This window comes from Dermacentor variabilis, chromosome 1 (assembly GCF_050947875.1).
Source record: "Dermacentor variabilis isolate Ectoservices chromosome 1, ASM5094787v1, whole genome shotgun sequence".
Taxonomy (NCBI): Eukaryota; Metazoa; Arthropoda; class Arachnida; order Ixodida; family Ixodidae; genus Dermacentor; species Dermacentor variabilis.
The window spans coordinates 25,248,854-25,262,673 of NC_134568.1; the positions used below are offsets into that span (position 1 = coordinate 25,248,854).

At 42.7% G+C, this 13,820-nt stretch overlaps 1 protein-coding gene across 2 annotated transcripts in view; it reads right to left on the bottom strand.

Annotated features, from left to right (window-relative positions):
• The window catches only part of Hs2st (Heparan sulfate 2-O-sulfotransferase), a 45,426-nt gene extending 32,779 nt beyond the window's left edge, over positions 1–12,647 (bottom strand). The window contains exons 1-3 of one of the 2 annotated variants that reach the window (XM_075685648.1): positions 12,355–12,647; positions 8,646–8,917; positions 843–928 (exon numbers count right to left, since the gene is read on the bottom strand). In XM_075685648.1, coding sequence (XP_075541763.1) covers positions 843–928; positions 8,646–8,917; positions 12,355–12,499 — 503 coding nt within the window. In that variant the 5' untranslated portion in view covers positions 12,500–12,647. Of the gene's footprint in view, positions 1–842; positions 929–8,645; positions 8,918–9,989; positions 10,091–12,354 lie in introns of those variants that run through there. The other variant, XM_075685657.1, reaches the window with a different exon arrangement.
• Between the last annotated feature and the right edge of the window lie 1,173 nt (positions 12,648–13,820).

The following is a 13,820-nucleotide window of genomic DNA, read 5'->3' on the forward strand; positions in this document are numbered from 1 at the left end:
ACAAAGGGGTTCAATTCTCATCAGTTACAAACACATGAAGCTAACAGACAATGAAATCAAGGAAAGCATAGGGGAAATTGTTTTTTATTAATTGAAATGCATAAATAATAACGAAAAGGGAAATGAAAGTGGATGAAAAGACAACATGCCACAAGTGCAAACATCTTGCATACTATGCGTGTGATGCTCTACCACTGACATACCAAACTTTGCTCCTACTATTGCACCATTTTAATCAAACTGCTTAGGTGCAGTGGTCAGAACACACGGCATGCAAACATAAGTCATCCATAGATAGGTTTTCTTATTTTTTTTTCCTGCCTAGTGGCATTTTGTGAAAAAAGACCAACTGACTGATTGACCAACCAAAAGAAGGCATTACACGAAGACCTATTTATGATCTGTGCAATGGCTATTGACATTAATACAGCTCAAGTTGCATGCATTCTGTACACTTCCTCTGAAGACATGTATCTGCCACCGGCTATGGACAAAAGTTGCCATTATATATAAGGCATCCAGAAAGTCATGTGCGTGAGTATTTATGAGCGCATCCATTGTTGCTGAGGTGGAACTTCATGCACCAGAAACATGCTCCACATCATAGTTCTATCCTGTGAGATCTTTCAACATTGGATTTCAGGAAATTAGACTCCTTATATGAAGAACACCTATGAAAAGAACAGTGACAAAAAGAAACCCCCCTCCCCCTCTTCTAAAAAAACACACTATTAAAGCTAACTTAAATCAGCAATGCTTATAATTTCTTTTTTACAATTTCTCAGAACTGATTGACTGTTCCTGGCAATAGCAACAAGTTAATCACTTGAACTTTCACTCACTTTGCAAAGTTGAGAAATGCAATGTGCCCATGGTAAATAGCAGGCTTCATGTACTGCCACAGGGAAATATTGTACACAAACCTAATCTGCAAAAGAATCAACAAGCAAAGGCATTGAAAAAGCAGATTACACAAAACAAATTGTCATGAGAACAACAGAAGTAGCTATGATGGCCTCTCTATATATGCCCAAATTGGCACTTTCTTGGTTCTGCAAAGAACAACATGGATGCCCTCCACAACCCCACCATTTGCAGGTGTGTATATGGTTTAAGACTCCTTATTGTTAAAACTGTATATCCAGAAATGCAGTTTATTCTCTTTATCTCTCTTCAAGTTGTACTGCAACCTGACCTAATCATCATTTTATATAACTAATTAACAAAACAGGTCCTGAAAACCGACGTTTACCAACATTAAAATCACACAGACCACATGACAGCAAAGAAGACGGATGTCTCTGTTTGCAAGATTTTAACTTGGACAAGCCCAGCTACCTGCATTACAATGGCAACACTCGAGTTCCTTGTATAAAAAGGTAGATGGACTGGTAGTATCACAAGCATCACTGAAAGGCATGCCCACAGTCACTGTCTCGCTATCTTGTATGGGCCTGGAGGTGATGAATATTTAGTAATATTGAATAGTGAACTGGATATTTTACTGTTTAAGGAACTGAAACTGCCAGTTATTTCAAATAATTTTTCAAATCATTTACAAGTAATTTACACAGACATATGGATGATTCAGATGAATTTTTTAAGTAAAAAGGCATCATTACTTTGCTGAACTGCAAATCACAGGACCAAAACTACAAAACCAGCCAGAATTACAAAACTATCCAACAGGTTTACACTTGATTTTTTTCTTTCAATTGAGCTATCTAAAAATTATTTGTAAATTAGTTCATTCATGCTCAGTTCCGTGTCATCAATGTTCAATTCGGTGCCATCACAATTCTTTTATATTCAATCCAATTTCGTAAATCCATATTCATACATCCTTAAGCCAAATACAGTGTCAAGACTTCACAACTAAGTTGAGCTGTCTTTTCCAGCTTCATGTAGTCAAGTACCATAAACGCCATGAAGTCCTAAAGCTGGCAACAGATGTTTCGCTAGCAAAAAGTCTCTGCTATGAAGACCACGCCAGTACCCAAGTATGACATGACATTCTTTTGGGAAACTTGGGCTGGCCAATTCAAGCAGTTTTTTTAATGCAAAAGCATTATATGCCCCATGAAGTGGAAAATCCGGCGTCTGTCTGGCGTTAACATCCGATGGTACCAAAACCCACATGACCAAGTGATGAAGTCATGTTCCTGGCGCTGGAATTGCTGCGGCTTGAACTGTGAAATCCCACAGGGAACGGATGCCGTGTCCCATACTAAAAAAATCGAGTTCACCAACATTCAAAACTGACTTGGCCCACTCCCAAAATTGATTTGGCACACCCCCAAAAGTGGATTAAGATGGATTAAAATGAATTTAAGTGGATTACAGTGGAATAAAGTGGATTAAGGTTGGTACAAATTAGAGCAAGGTGGATTAGGGCAGATTAAGGTAGAGTTTCAATTTAAGGTGATAGCTCAGAGAAATCACTACGCTTTCGCATTCAAATCATGTAAGGTTACTTAAGTTACTGCCAACTTCTCTTGCCGGTATATTTGCCAGACGAGTTTCATAATGGGACACTTCCACACCCATCAACATCACCATCATCATCAGCCTATTCATGTCCACTGCAGGACGAAGGCCTCTCCCTGCGATCTCCAATTAACCCTGTCCTGTGCCAACCGATTCCGACCAGCACCCGCAAATTTCCTAATTTCGTCGCACCATCTAGTCTTCTGCCGTCCTCTACTGTGCTTCCCTTCTCTTGGTACCCATTCTGTCACCCTAATGGTCCAATGGTTATCTAGTCTGCGCATTACATGACCTGCCCAGCGCCATTTTTTTCTCTTAATGTCTATTAGAATATTGTCTATATCCGTTTGCTCTCTGATCCAAACTGCTCTCTTTCTGTCTCTTAAAGTTACGCCTAGCATTCTTCATTCCATCGCTCTTTGCGCGGTCCTTAACTTGTTGTCAAGGTTCTTTGTCAGCCTCCAAGTCTCTGCGCTGTATGTCAGCACCGGTAAAATGCACTGATTGTATACTTTCCTTTTCAATGATAATGGTAAGCTCCCATTTAGGAGTTCATGATGTCTGTCGTATGCGATCCAACCCATTTTTATTCTTCTGTGAATTTCCTTTCTCATGGTCCGGGTTCCCTGTGATTAGTTGACCTAGGTAAACGTACTCCTCCATAGACTCTAGAGGCTGGCCTGCGATCTTGAAATCTTGTTCCCTTGCCAGGTTATTTATGATTATCTTTGTCTTCTGCATATTAATCTTCAGTCCCACTCTTACACTTTTCCTGTTAAGGTCCTCAATCATTTGTTGTAACTCTTCTGCATTGTTGCTGAATAGAACAATGTCATCGGCAAACCGAAGGTTGTTGCGGTATTCGCCGTCGATCTTTACTTCTAAGCCTTCCCAGTTGAATAGCTTGAATACTTCTCCTAAGCACGCAGTGAATAGCATTGGATAGATTGTCTCCTTGTCTGACCCCTTTCTTTATAGGTATCTTCCTACTTTTCATGTGTAGAATTAAGGTGGCTGTAGAATCTCTGTAGATATTTTCCAGGGTATTTACATAAGCGGTCTGTACTCCTTGATTACGCAATGCCTCTATGACTGCCGGTATCTCTAGTAGTAGCAATAGTACTACAATAGGTACAATGTAATCTGAGTGACTAATAAAAACTGCAAAGCACTCCTTGATTTGAAATGAACTTCACAGACTAACCATAAGCAAATCAGTTCTGTAGAAATCTGCAAGGTGGAGGAAGTTTCATGAAAAATCATTAACTTGTGAGTAGTATGAAGTGTCAAAGGCAAAACCAAACAAATTTTTCAGGAAGGAAACTTCGCAATCGAAGAAAAATGCCCTGAGGAGGGGGGCATGAGAGAGAAAGAGACCTGTATGTGTTTTCCTTTGCAGTTTTGCACTACTTTCATGTGGATGGCCATTTTCCCCTTTTGTGAAGTGCACAGATGTCGATAAGAATTAAATGTAAAAGGACTTTCATCAATCAAAGAAAACAAGGCAGCCATTTATCATGCCTTTATCGTGCCCTATTTAAGAATTCTGGTAGTAGGATGTTCCCTAAACAGGCTGTTACAACTCCTAGTATTACAACCAAAGTTTCTGACAGGGCCTAGTAAGGGGTCATTTACGCTGCTGCTACATGAGCAACTTGACACTCCCAGAACCTTTAAAACAATATTGGTTCACGGATACCACACCCATGCTATAGTATTCACTACAAATGGTAAAACAAGCTTTTATTAACTTCATACTGAACAAAAAATATCTTCTCTATGTCCTCTTGCAACAGGCAACTTTCTTGTTTTAGTTTACGGAAAAAAAAGAACTTCAGGTGAAGTTATCAGCAGAAAAAAAGAATCTGGCTGCAATGAGCACATTCAGAGCCCGTAGCACATGCCTAGACGTGGACCAAAGTGGGCAGGCTACACAGTGTCCCAATACTAATGAGAACTTGCCAAGTACACAGACTTTCCACAGTGCTGGCCATGCTGTGATGCACTACACAAGCTTGTCCACTCTTGTGATGAACACGTAAACTTGTGGTCGCATTCTGCCGAGTGCAGCCAGTGTGGCCACATATTGAAGCAAACCTGCTTAGGCATAGTGATATTTGGAGGTGTGGTTTCTTGCTGTCTGCAACATTGTAGGCACACATCAAGGCTGCACTACGATGAATCAACCTTTGCTTGCAGAAGTGCTACAGGGGCAGGGTAATTCCTGCAAAGCCAGCTTTGTGTTTTTGTGTTGCACGTAAGTGGCCACTGTATTCCCCGCCTTGAACTAAATTAACTACATAGACTCCAGCAAAGTGTTCTCTCTTGAAAAAAAAAATTATTTGGTTCTTTTTGTGAACTTTTGGGTGTAATGAGAGGAGTGAAACTGTTTTTCTGCAACTGAAAAGCTTACTGGCATATATGCAGTTCGCTGGGCTCAATGCAGTGAAACTGCTGGCCTTTTACGGTGGTACACAAACGTAGAGCTGGTATCCCCACGACAGCAGTAGGCTACTGAAAGTGAAGTTCGCTTCAATGTAATGTATCACTGACATGCCCCAACACCAACAATGTAGCAGATGGCATGAAGCCTTGCCTCCAGGCATCACTGCATCGGCACAGGTTTGCTTCCTTGTGCAGCTGCACTGGCTGCATTGATGGTTCGCAGAGCACAGCTGCTCGTTAGAGTGTTCCCTCTAGGAGTGGGCAACTTTGTACATTAGCCGAGTCTAGCTGTCAATCACCCTCTTAGTGCCTAAAAATTGCAACCTTCTCAAAAAATGCTTTTTAATAACGAAAAGATAGATTCATCAAACTGAACACGTCATGTTTCTGACTTTAGTGTTCTGGGAACCAGAGTCTCTCGCTTAAGGGGTGATTTAGCTGTACCATGCACATTCCCACATTTCTACGATATCATGTTAGCCGACATTTAAAGCAACCCACTGCTTTTCTTAGGTGGCACAAACTTGGCGTTCAAGCATTTCCAACATGTTTTGTTCCCTGGACCCAAAATTTCACGTTGCAACATATACGTGCCATTGAAGATTCAAGTTGGCAAACACTACAGTTACGCAATGGGACAGAACGCCAAATGAACTCAAGGAATGCAGCTATTTCAGCAATACTGCATTATTAAGCACCTACAGTCATGGTTACAGCATCTAAGCTATCGTACATGGCGGAATGACCACTGCCTCATCAGCTCTGTAATGCGCATTTTCACCAAGTCACATTTGTTTGTCTATGTTTTGTATCTTGTTGCCTGCTACATGAACTGACCACTACAAGCAGCAGCCAGTCTCTACAATAGCTACTCTGTAAAGAACAATAAATAAACCTAGGACACCTAAGCACTTCTTATGAGTTGTGAATGCAAAAGCGGTAATGTCCAACTGAACGCCGCTGAACAGTCCTTCAAGCTACGAACTCCTCGCGGGCAAGCAAGCGCATTGAGATGCTTGGCCAACACCTCCTAGATAGCACAAGGCCAGTGCATATCAACCCGTGACATCATGCTACCTTCCCCAATTGCCATATAATCTAATGGGGACAGTTCCGAGTAAGCCGTGGTGATTTTGATGTCACCGCTTTTGTCACGCCGGGCTTGGCAGTGAAAATTTCGGTCCAAGTAGCATGACGCCATAAAGCAGAGTGCACAGGCCTGCTATCTAGGAGACGCTGGTTTAGCCTAGTGGGTGAGACACCCGGATTCCGAGAGCGGGGTCATAGGTTCGAAACTCACTACCACCAACGTTCTTTCTTTCGAATTTATCCGGTGTTTTTATACATTAATTTCTTTATAGCGATTATTAAGGCAGAGTTAGAATGCAGGCGAGAGCTTGTACGGACATGGAATGCGCATATTACACAGGCTTCTGAGAGCAAGAGCGAAAGTGATGTGGCATCGCGGCGATGGCCTCCCCTCACACAACACCTGGCGTACCGGCAGGCATAGGCGGAACATTTTCATTTTTCTGAGGGGAGCTGGGGCCCGACCAGCTTTCCGAACCCGATATATATATATATATATATATATATATATATATATATATATATTTCTTGCACTTGAAGAAACTTCGTGTGACCTCGAAGAATTGTTTCACTGAAGTGATGGCCTTATATAAAAATGTACAAGACCTCATAGTAGGAGACTGCTCAATTTGCACAGCTTGAGTCCTCTTCCACCATCAAGAATCTGATGTTTCTCAGTGGTGTAATCTACCTTTGCATAATTGTCATATACTTTGTTATCACTCCATACTGTTTTTCTCTTCCGGAGAAACTGCAGCCTCTCTCTGTCTTTTTTCCTTTTCTGTGAGTCCGAGTATAAGCGCTCCTGCGCATGACTGTCGTTGATTCCGATTTCGAGTGAATCCAGCTTGGCCTCATTTCGGTTACTGAGTGAATTATACAGGGTGCCCCAACTATCAAGTACCAAGACTTAAAGAAAGAGCAGTTGGGTTACTCGAAGAAAATCTAGTGCATACTGTTTCCAGTACAGTGGAGTAGCTGCCAGTAATTCTATCATTCCTGAAATTTAATTCAACAATCGCAATTATGTAATTCGAGAAGTACTGTCCTAATTATCTAAGTGTCAATGAGGCATTTGCAGGCACATCAGGCAACCCCAAATGACATCTAACTGCTGTGCTTTCAGCGACATATTAATTGCGTGCCATTTTTTCTGACTGGAAAACAAACCTCACGAAATATGAAAAATACCCCGTGAGTGCAATCCCACCCGCATCATAAATTAGCACCTTCAAATAAGCTGATTGAAAGCAACTGCATTGCCCGTCGCAACCCCGAAGGACAGCGCGTCACCTTGATAGTGGTACGAAAGGAGCACCAACAGCAAGTTTTGCGGCTTTGCAGCTATTCCTTCCTCCCTTTGTCACTTATTATCCGTCTGTCAAGGCCGACTAATCACACTGATATCAAGATCCCCTTGATAACAAGGCCGAAACGCCGCTCTGACCTCGCACGAAATGCGAAAAGCACACGAAATGCGAAAAGCATCTCAACGTTCTCGCTTGCTCCCGAGGAGTTCATAACTTGAAGGACCGCTCAGTGGCATTCAGTCGGACATTAATGCTTTCACATCAATAGAAATCTTTCACACAAATGCACTGAAGAAATCGTAGCTAAAGTTTGGTGCAAGAATGGCTGCTTCTAACATGTGGCAGATGCACACAGATGGTTATCCATAGTTAACGCCTACCACAGAGTAGCTTGCATACCACAACTGCACTTAATCTCTCTTTCTGTATGAAGTGTGCTGGCAATGATGGATGGGCACAGATGCCCTTTGGATAGGCACACACATCTGCAAGGAGTAACTACTAGGTACATGACACCATGTTGTAAAATAAGGGGTATGAGGGGGCTCGATTTTCTTTTTAATAGTCACAACTATATGAAGAAACATGCAATGAAGCCTGAGGAAGCCCAGGTTTAATTAATTGAGATGCTTAATTGAAATGTAGAAATAATAGCGTAAAGGGAAATGAAAGTGGAGGAAAATATCACTTGCTGCAGATGGGGAGCGAACCGACATCCTCCACATTACACGTGCAGTGCTTTTACCAATCAAGCTACCATGGCAACCATCCTGCCATCCATTTTCTTGGTTATTTGTGTATGCACACAAGATTAGCCCTGGGAGTGTTAGTCAGTGCTACTAATGGAAAAGATGGTGGATGTGGAACATCCCTTTAACCACAGGTGGCACACAGTACGTAAGCTTAGGAGCAGGCAAGGGCAGCTCAAGGGCAGCTCTTGAGGACAGCCCGCATTACCTTGGGGAACACAGCATTGTTCATCTATTTAATGTTTACACTGCAATGCCCAATCAATCAGTGCTTGGAAGATTCGAATGTCAGAAATATGCAGCTTACACCCCCTTAGGCATAGTCAAGGAGACTAGTGCCAATGTGTGCCAACACACTTTTTTTTTTTTTTTGAAGGCTCCCTGTAACATACAATGCTACCATGTTTGGCAGGCACTGTTGTAGCTACGTGCTCTACATGCGGCAGTTATTCATTCAGAGTTGTCAAGCCTGTTAAACAACCCCCTTAAAAGAGGTGCATGAGTTCTGCCCAATGCTCACACATCACACGCCACAATGAAACTGCTCAGCACACTGCATTCTTACCTGATCTGGGAGTGACATGACATGCATGTTCTTGGATGTGTTCAAGTGGAGCACATGAAACTTGTTGGTAGCACACAAATCATATGCAACACCCATAAAGCTGGTGCTGCCAGTCTTGGGAACCCGGTTGTACAAAATGACAAGATTGTCCATTGTTTTCTCAGGTAGCCCAAAGTCATCCAAGGGCGCATCGGTGCGACTCTCTTGCACAGGTGGGAAGTCATGCAGCCGCTCATTGAGGTAAAACAGCTGTAGCCTACCAACCGTGTCCGCTGTAGAGAGCAAAAATGCAAATAAATACGAGACCTGTCGCAGCTAAGCAATCTTATGTACAATGACCCAAAAGACGACCATAAAACATGATTTCCTGCTCATCTCATCGTCATTTCCATCAGTATATGCACCATTCAGAAATCACAGGCTAGAGACACACAATACTAAGAGAAAAAATGTGACCAGAACACTACATACACTGCAGAAGCAGGTGCTTGACTTGTGTTAGTCACAGGTAAGGTGGCTAGTTACCTTAAGGGGGAATGAGGGGCCAAAAATTAACTTTTGAGCTGTTGCTTATGGATATTTATGAAAATTCGTAGGTTTATGTATCTTCTTTTTTTGAGTAAATCCTCTAAATTTCATTAATATGCAACAAATGAAAAGAACTTATGGCTGCCATACAGACCAATTGGGTTTGTCACCTTAGGAAAATTATCATTTCAGAAATAAAACACACCAATCGTTTTCGTTAAGATACCTTCTGGGGGTCAGAGTGCAGGATAAGGCCAGTTGCGAATTTTTTATTAAATTTCCGTAACAATGTCATCATTTTGAGGCTCAAATCGTCTTTCATTATCGTTACATCTCAGATATGTAACAATTTTTTGTGCTAATAAAAATTTAGAAATATAAAAAACACCTCGTCCTGTTCCTGGCAAAATTTAAGCCCAGAAGCTACTCTGAAAGCAGGTTTTTACGAAGCAGTACGGAAATTATAGATTTCCTAAAGGTGTTGTTCAGCCAAAACAAGCAAACTAAGAAAAATGAGCTCAAAAATTTCAGAACCCGCTATATTATTTTAAGATCGAAAATAGTTAACCAAAGGGCCCTGCTCTATAGGTTGAACAATCCTCTTCAATTCGAACCTGCGCCATGGCAATTACTTCGAGTCGTCTTTGCTTTTTTCAGCTTTAGAGCAGTCCAGCGCCCTTGTCTGTGCTCGCAGACAAGGGTGCCGCAGCCAGAATTATGCCTTATTTTATTACTTTGCGGTCTGCTATACTCTCTATAGAAGGTTTCCCATGATTATAAAGCACGAAAAACAAACTTTCTAATGTGGGCACCCACTCTGTATTCGATTCCTTGACCGGCTGCACCTTGAATACAGCTTTCATGGACATTCTCAACAGCAATCGGGCGCCACCACCATGAGAAGCGAATTCATCCTTTTTTCTACGGTGCAGAATGCAACCAAACTTGGTGATGAGCTTTTTATACATCTTATAATCCAAAATAAACAAAATTAGAAAATGCTTTTTTTCCTGGCAGAAATCGCGATTTTAGCCCTGTATCCCCCCTTAATATATCGGAGCATCTGATGAGGAAAAAATGAAATATCTTGCACCACTTTGATAATAGGAATAAAACTGCGCTCTGTAAATGTAAATTGCATTCAGAAGTGTCGGAAGTTTGGCAAGTTCATATGCATTGATATTTGCCCGTAGAGCGAAGCAGTAATAGTATAGCTGGTGCAACATCATGGGCAGTTACTTAGTTTTACACTGTTTTCGCCGGTATCAATTGGAGTAAACTCTCAGATGAGTGAAAGCAATCTTCTTTCAAGAACAGGAAGTCCGAGTCCTCTTTCTTTGTGGAAGTGGTGCTTCCTGGTGGTAGAGAAGTGGAGAGACACAGCTTTTTCTTCCTCCTGTTACTTATTCTGCCTTTCATTTCTTGCCACTGGTTCATTAAAATTCTTTCGCCTTAATGCTGGTTTATGGAGACAAGTGGAGATAACATCACAAGGAAGTTTTCAATTTTCCAGGTACTCTGAATACTCGACAAAAGAATATTTTAAAGCTCTTGCCATAGCATGGTGCTAGATTAATGCCCACAATTTTGGCACAGAGCTGCAGGCGGTACAGTATTCAGTGACAATGGATACTGGGACGCTAAAGGCGGCTCTAATGACCGCTATGTTCCTGCCACTCAAGGTCCTCAGCAGCCAACATGCCTGGACAGTCGAGGCCATGCTCATGTCCACGGCCTGCTGAAGCGCTCCAGCCATTAACATTCCAGGGCTATGCCAGTGTTCATGTGACCTACTACTGAAGTGGCCACTGAAGCCCTGGGCAGTGCTGGTGTCCATGGAGAGTTATTAGGCTTCCCAAAGCAGTTTGGTTGGTGACGAACCTGTGCGCCAGCCCTGCAGAGGCTACACTGCTGAAAGTGCAGTGAAGTGAAGGTGACCGTCCATTCACTGACACCTGAAGACTTCCCACGGAAATTATGGGCGATTGCTTAGAAGCCTCACTGCCATCATTCATTGACTGGGACATGGTCCGTGAATTGGCAAGGCGTGTATTACATGCGCTGAGCTAGTATTGTGTATATATGCTATCGAAGAATTAATATTAGAATGCCGTACATACAAACAGTTAATTTTTCAAATGTACACCATGTTCTTACAATGTCCTTTCATCCCTCAGTTCCAGTCCAAGTTATGATGTGTTAATTTTTTCCTATTTCTCCTCTCTTGGCACATGGTGTCAGCCAATCACAGTACCTGACGGCGCGACCACACTCTGCAGTATTATTCTCGTATCATCGGCGGTGTGTGGCCGAGAGGCAATCTTTCGACTGGCAATCTGTGGGCCGGAGTATCGCGTCACTGCTGTTTGGAGACACCTTTACTTTTTTTTTTATATGATCTTCTTGCAAAACATTTTGGGATTCACGAGACGGCCGCTGACATCAAAACGACTAAGGGAGTGAGCCCATTTAAAAAAAAATGAAATTATGGGGTTTTACGTACTAAAGCCAAGATCCGAGTATGAGGCACGCCGTGTTGGCGGACTACGGAATAATTTGGAACACATGGCGTTCTTTAACGTGCACCTAAATCTAAGCACACGGGTGTTTTCGCATTTCGCCCCCATCGAAAGGAGTGAGCCCATGATCGCTACCACTGAAATAAAGCTGACAGAAAGCGTCTAGCGTGAATGAGCTCTTCGTGTGGATGCTTTGCTTCGACAAAGGTGTGGAAATCAGACAGGTGAAATGGTCAGTTCTCCCAAGTCACGGACTCTTTTCAATTGTACAGAACGACCGAGACCGACTTGGTTCGACTTTCCCGGACGCTACCCAAATTTAAGTCGGGCCGGCTGCGAGGATGTCCACAAAACGGAGCACGACTAACTCGATTTTTCCTCAACACATTAGGAGCAGCAGACAAACGCACTTGCGTATTCCGCGAGATTTTCATAAACCTGGAAAAGCTAAAGTAGTTCTAAAAAGCGGAATTTGCACAGATGCCGCGCAAACGCCGCTGGTCTCCGTAGTCGGATCAGCAGCGACTGATTGCGGTGCGTGTTCACACGGTTACTTCCGGGCAGTTGTGACGAAATATACTTCAGGGAGACGTTGCCGCAACATTTAAAGCACATGATCATACTAATGTTTCAGAAATTTGATTTGATGCAAAGCAACTCACTCAGTTTTAGGCGGGACGACTCGAGCAGTGCAAGCTTGTTTTCAAACCTGAGGAAAACTGATGCAAAGCAGACGATGATACAAAAACAAAGTATGACTTTCCATTGAAAAATGCGGCCTATCATAGCTAGCTGTGTGTGCCGCATGAGCACGCGCTGTTAAAACAGTTTTGGTTTCCCTGGTAAGCTACCATTAAAACGAGCATCGCGTCAAAATGACGGAGAGCAAGTAGCAAGTCTCGGCCGTCTTGACGCAGCCGCTCCCACCATTTCCAAACGAGCATCGCATCAGTAATCTACGACCCTTCCACTAAACGAGTCATAATGTACTACAAAAACATGTTTTAGATCAAGTAACAAGGGGTATGCTCATTCAGTTTCATTTTTTTTTAGAAAGGGTATATATGAACGACCGTTTGTAAACGGGACACCAGGCGCGCTAGTTCAAATCTTATTTTGTTGTAGCGCAAACTGAAGGACAACAGAAAGGCACATCGGACTGTGTACACACAGTGCGAACTTTCAACAGATTTATTTCCCTCGAACCCTCGAACCGCCATACAGCACGCGTAAAATTTCGGTAAAAAATGAACAAACAAATATGAACTGGGAACCACACGTAAGCAGTTTCTTGACTCGCATATTCAGACATGTGGACGTTCAGCGCGAACAAAGATAATTGAGCTCTTTTGAGGATAACGAAATGGAAGGTTTACTGACGCATGCGTCGCCGAATGTTGATATGTGCCTAGCTTCTATTATCAAGCGCGTCATCTCACACCTGCTTCTACTCGTAATGACAAAGCAGTTCGGAGCAGGTCCATGGTTCAAGCAGCGGCATGATCAAAAGAAAGGTTGCCGTCATCCTCTACATACACGGGTTCTTCCATAGATTAAAGAAGATTGCTGGAAGGAGCGGCATCAACGTTGTATTTTCGGCGCCTAATAAATTGGTCAGCGTGTGAAAAAACACAAGGCCAGAAAGAATCGCACGTACCGCATGCGAAAAAGAACAGAAATACAAATTCATTGATTGCATCGCGGGTGTGGTATACCGCATTCCACTCGGGTGTGGACAATCCTACATTGGTCAAACAGGCAGATGCATAAATGATGGGCTACGAGAACACAATAACAAAGTAAACGACTTCGCCGCTGACGGCTTTCTTGCCATCCATTGCAAGAGATGCAAATGCAAACCTAGATTTAAAGAAACAGTCACGAGTCCACGTGAGCAGGGCACATAACATTCGGCGACGCATGCGTCAGTAAACCTTCCTTTTGATTATCCTCAAAAGAGCTCAATTTGTTCGTGCTGAACGTGCACGTCTGAATATGAGAGTCAAGAAATTGCTGACGTGCGATTCCCAGTTCATATTTGTTTGTTCATTTTTTACCGAGTTTACACGTGCTGTATGACGGCTCGAGAGTGTACATATAGCGAGAGAACGGAAAATGAATCTGTTGT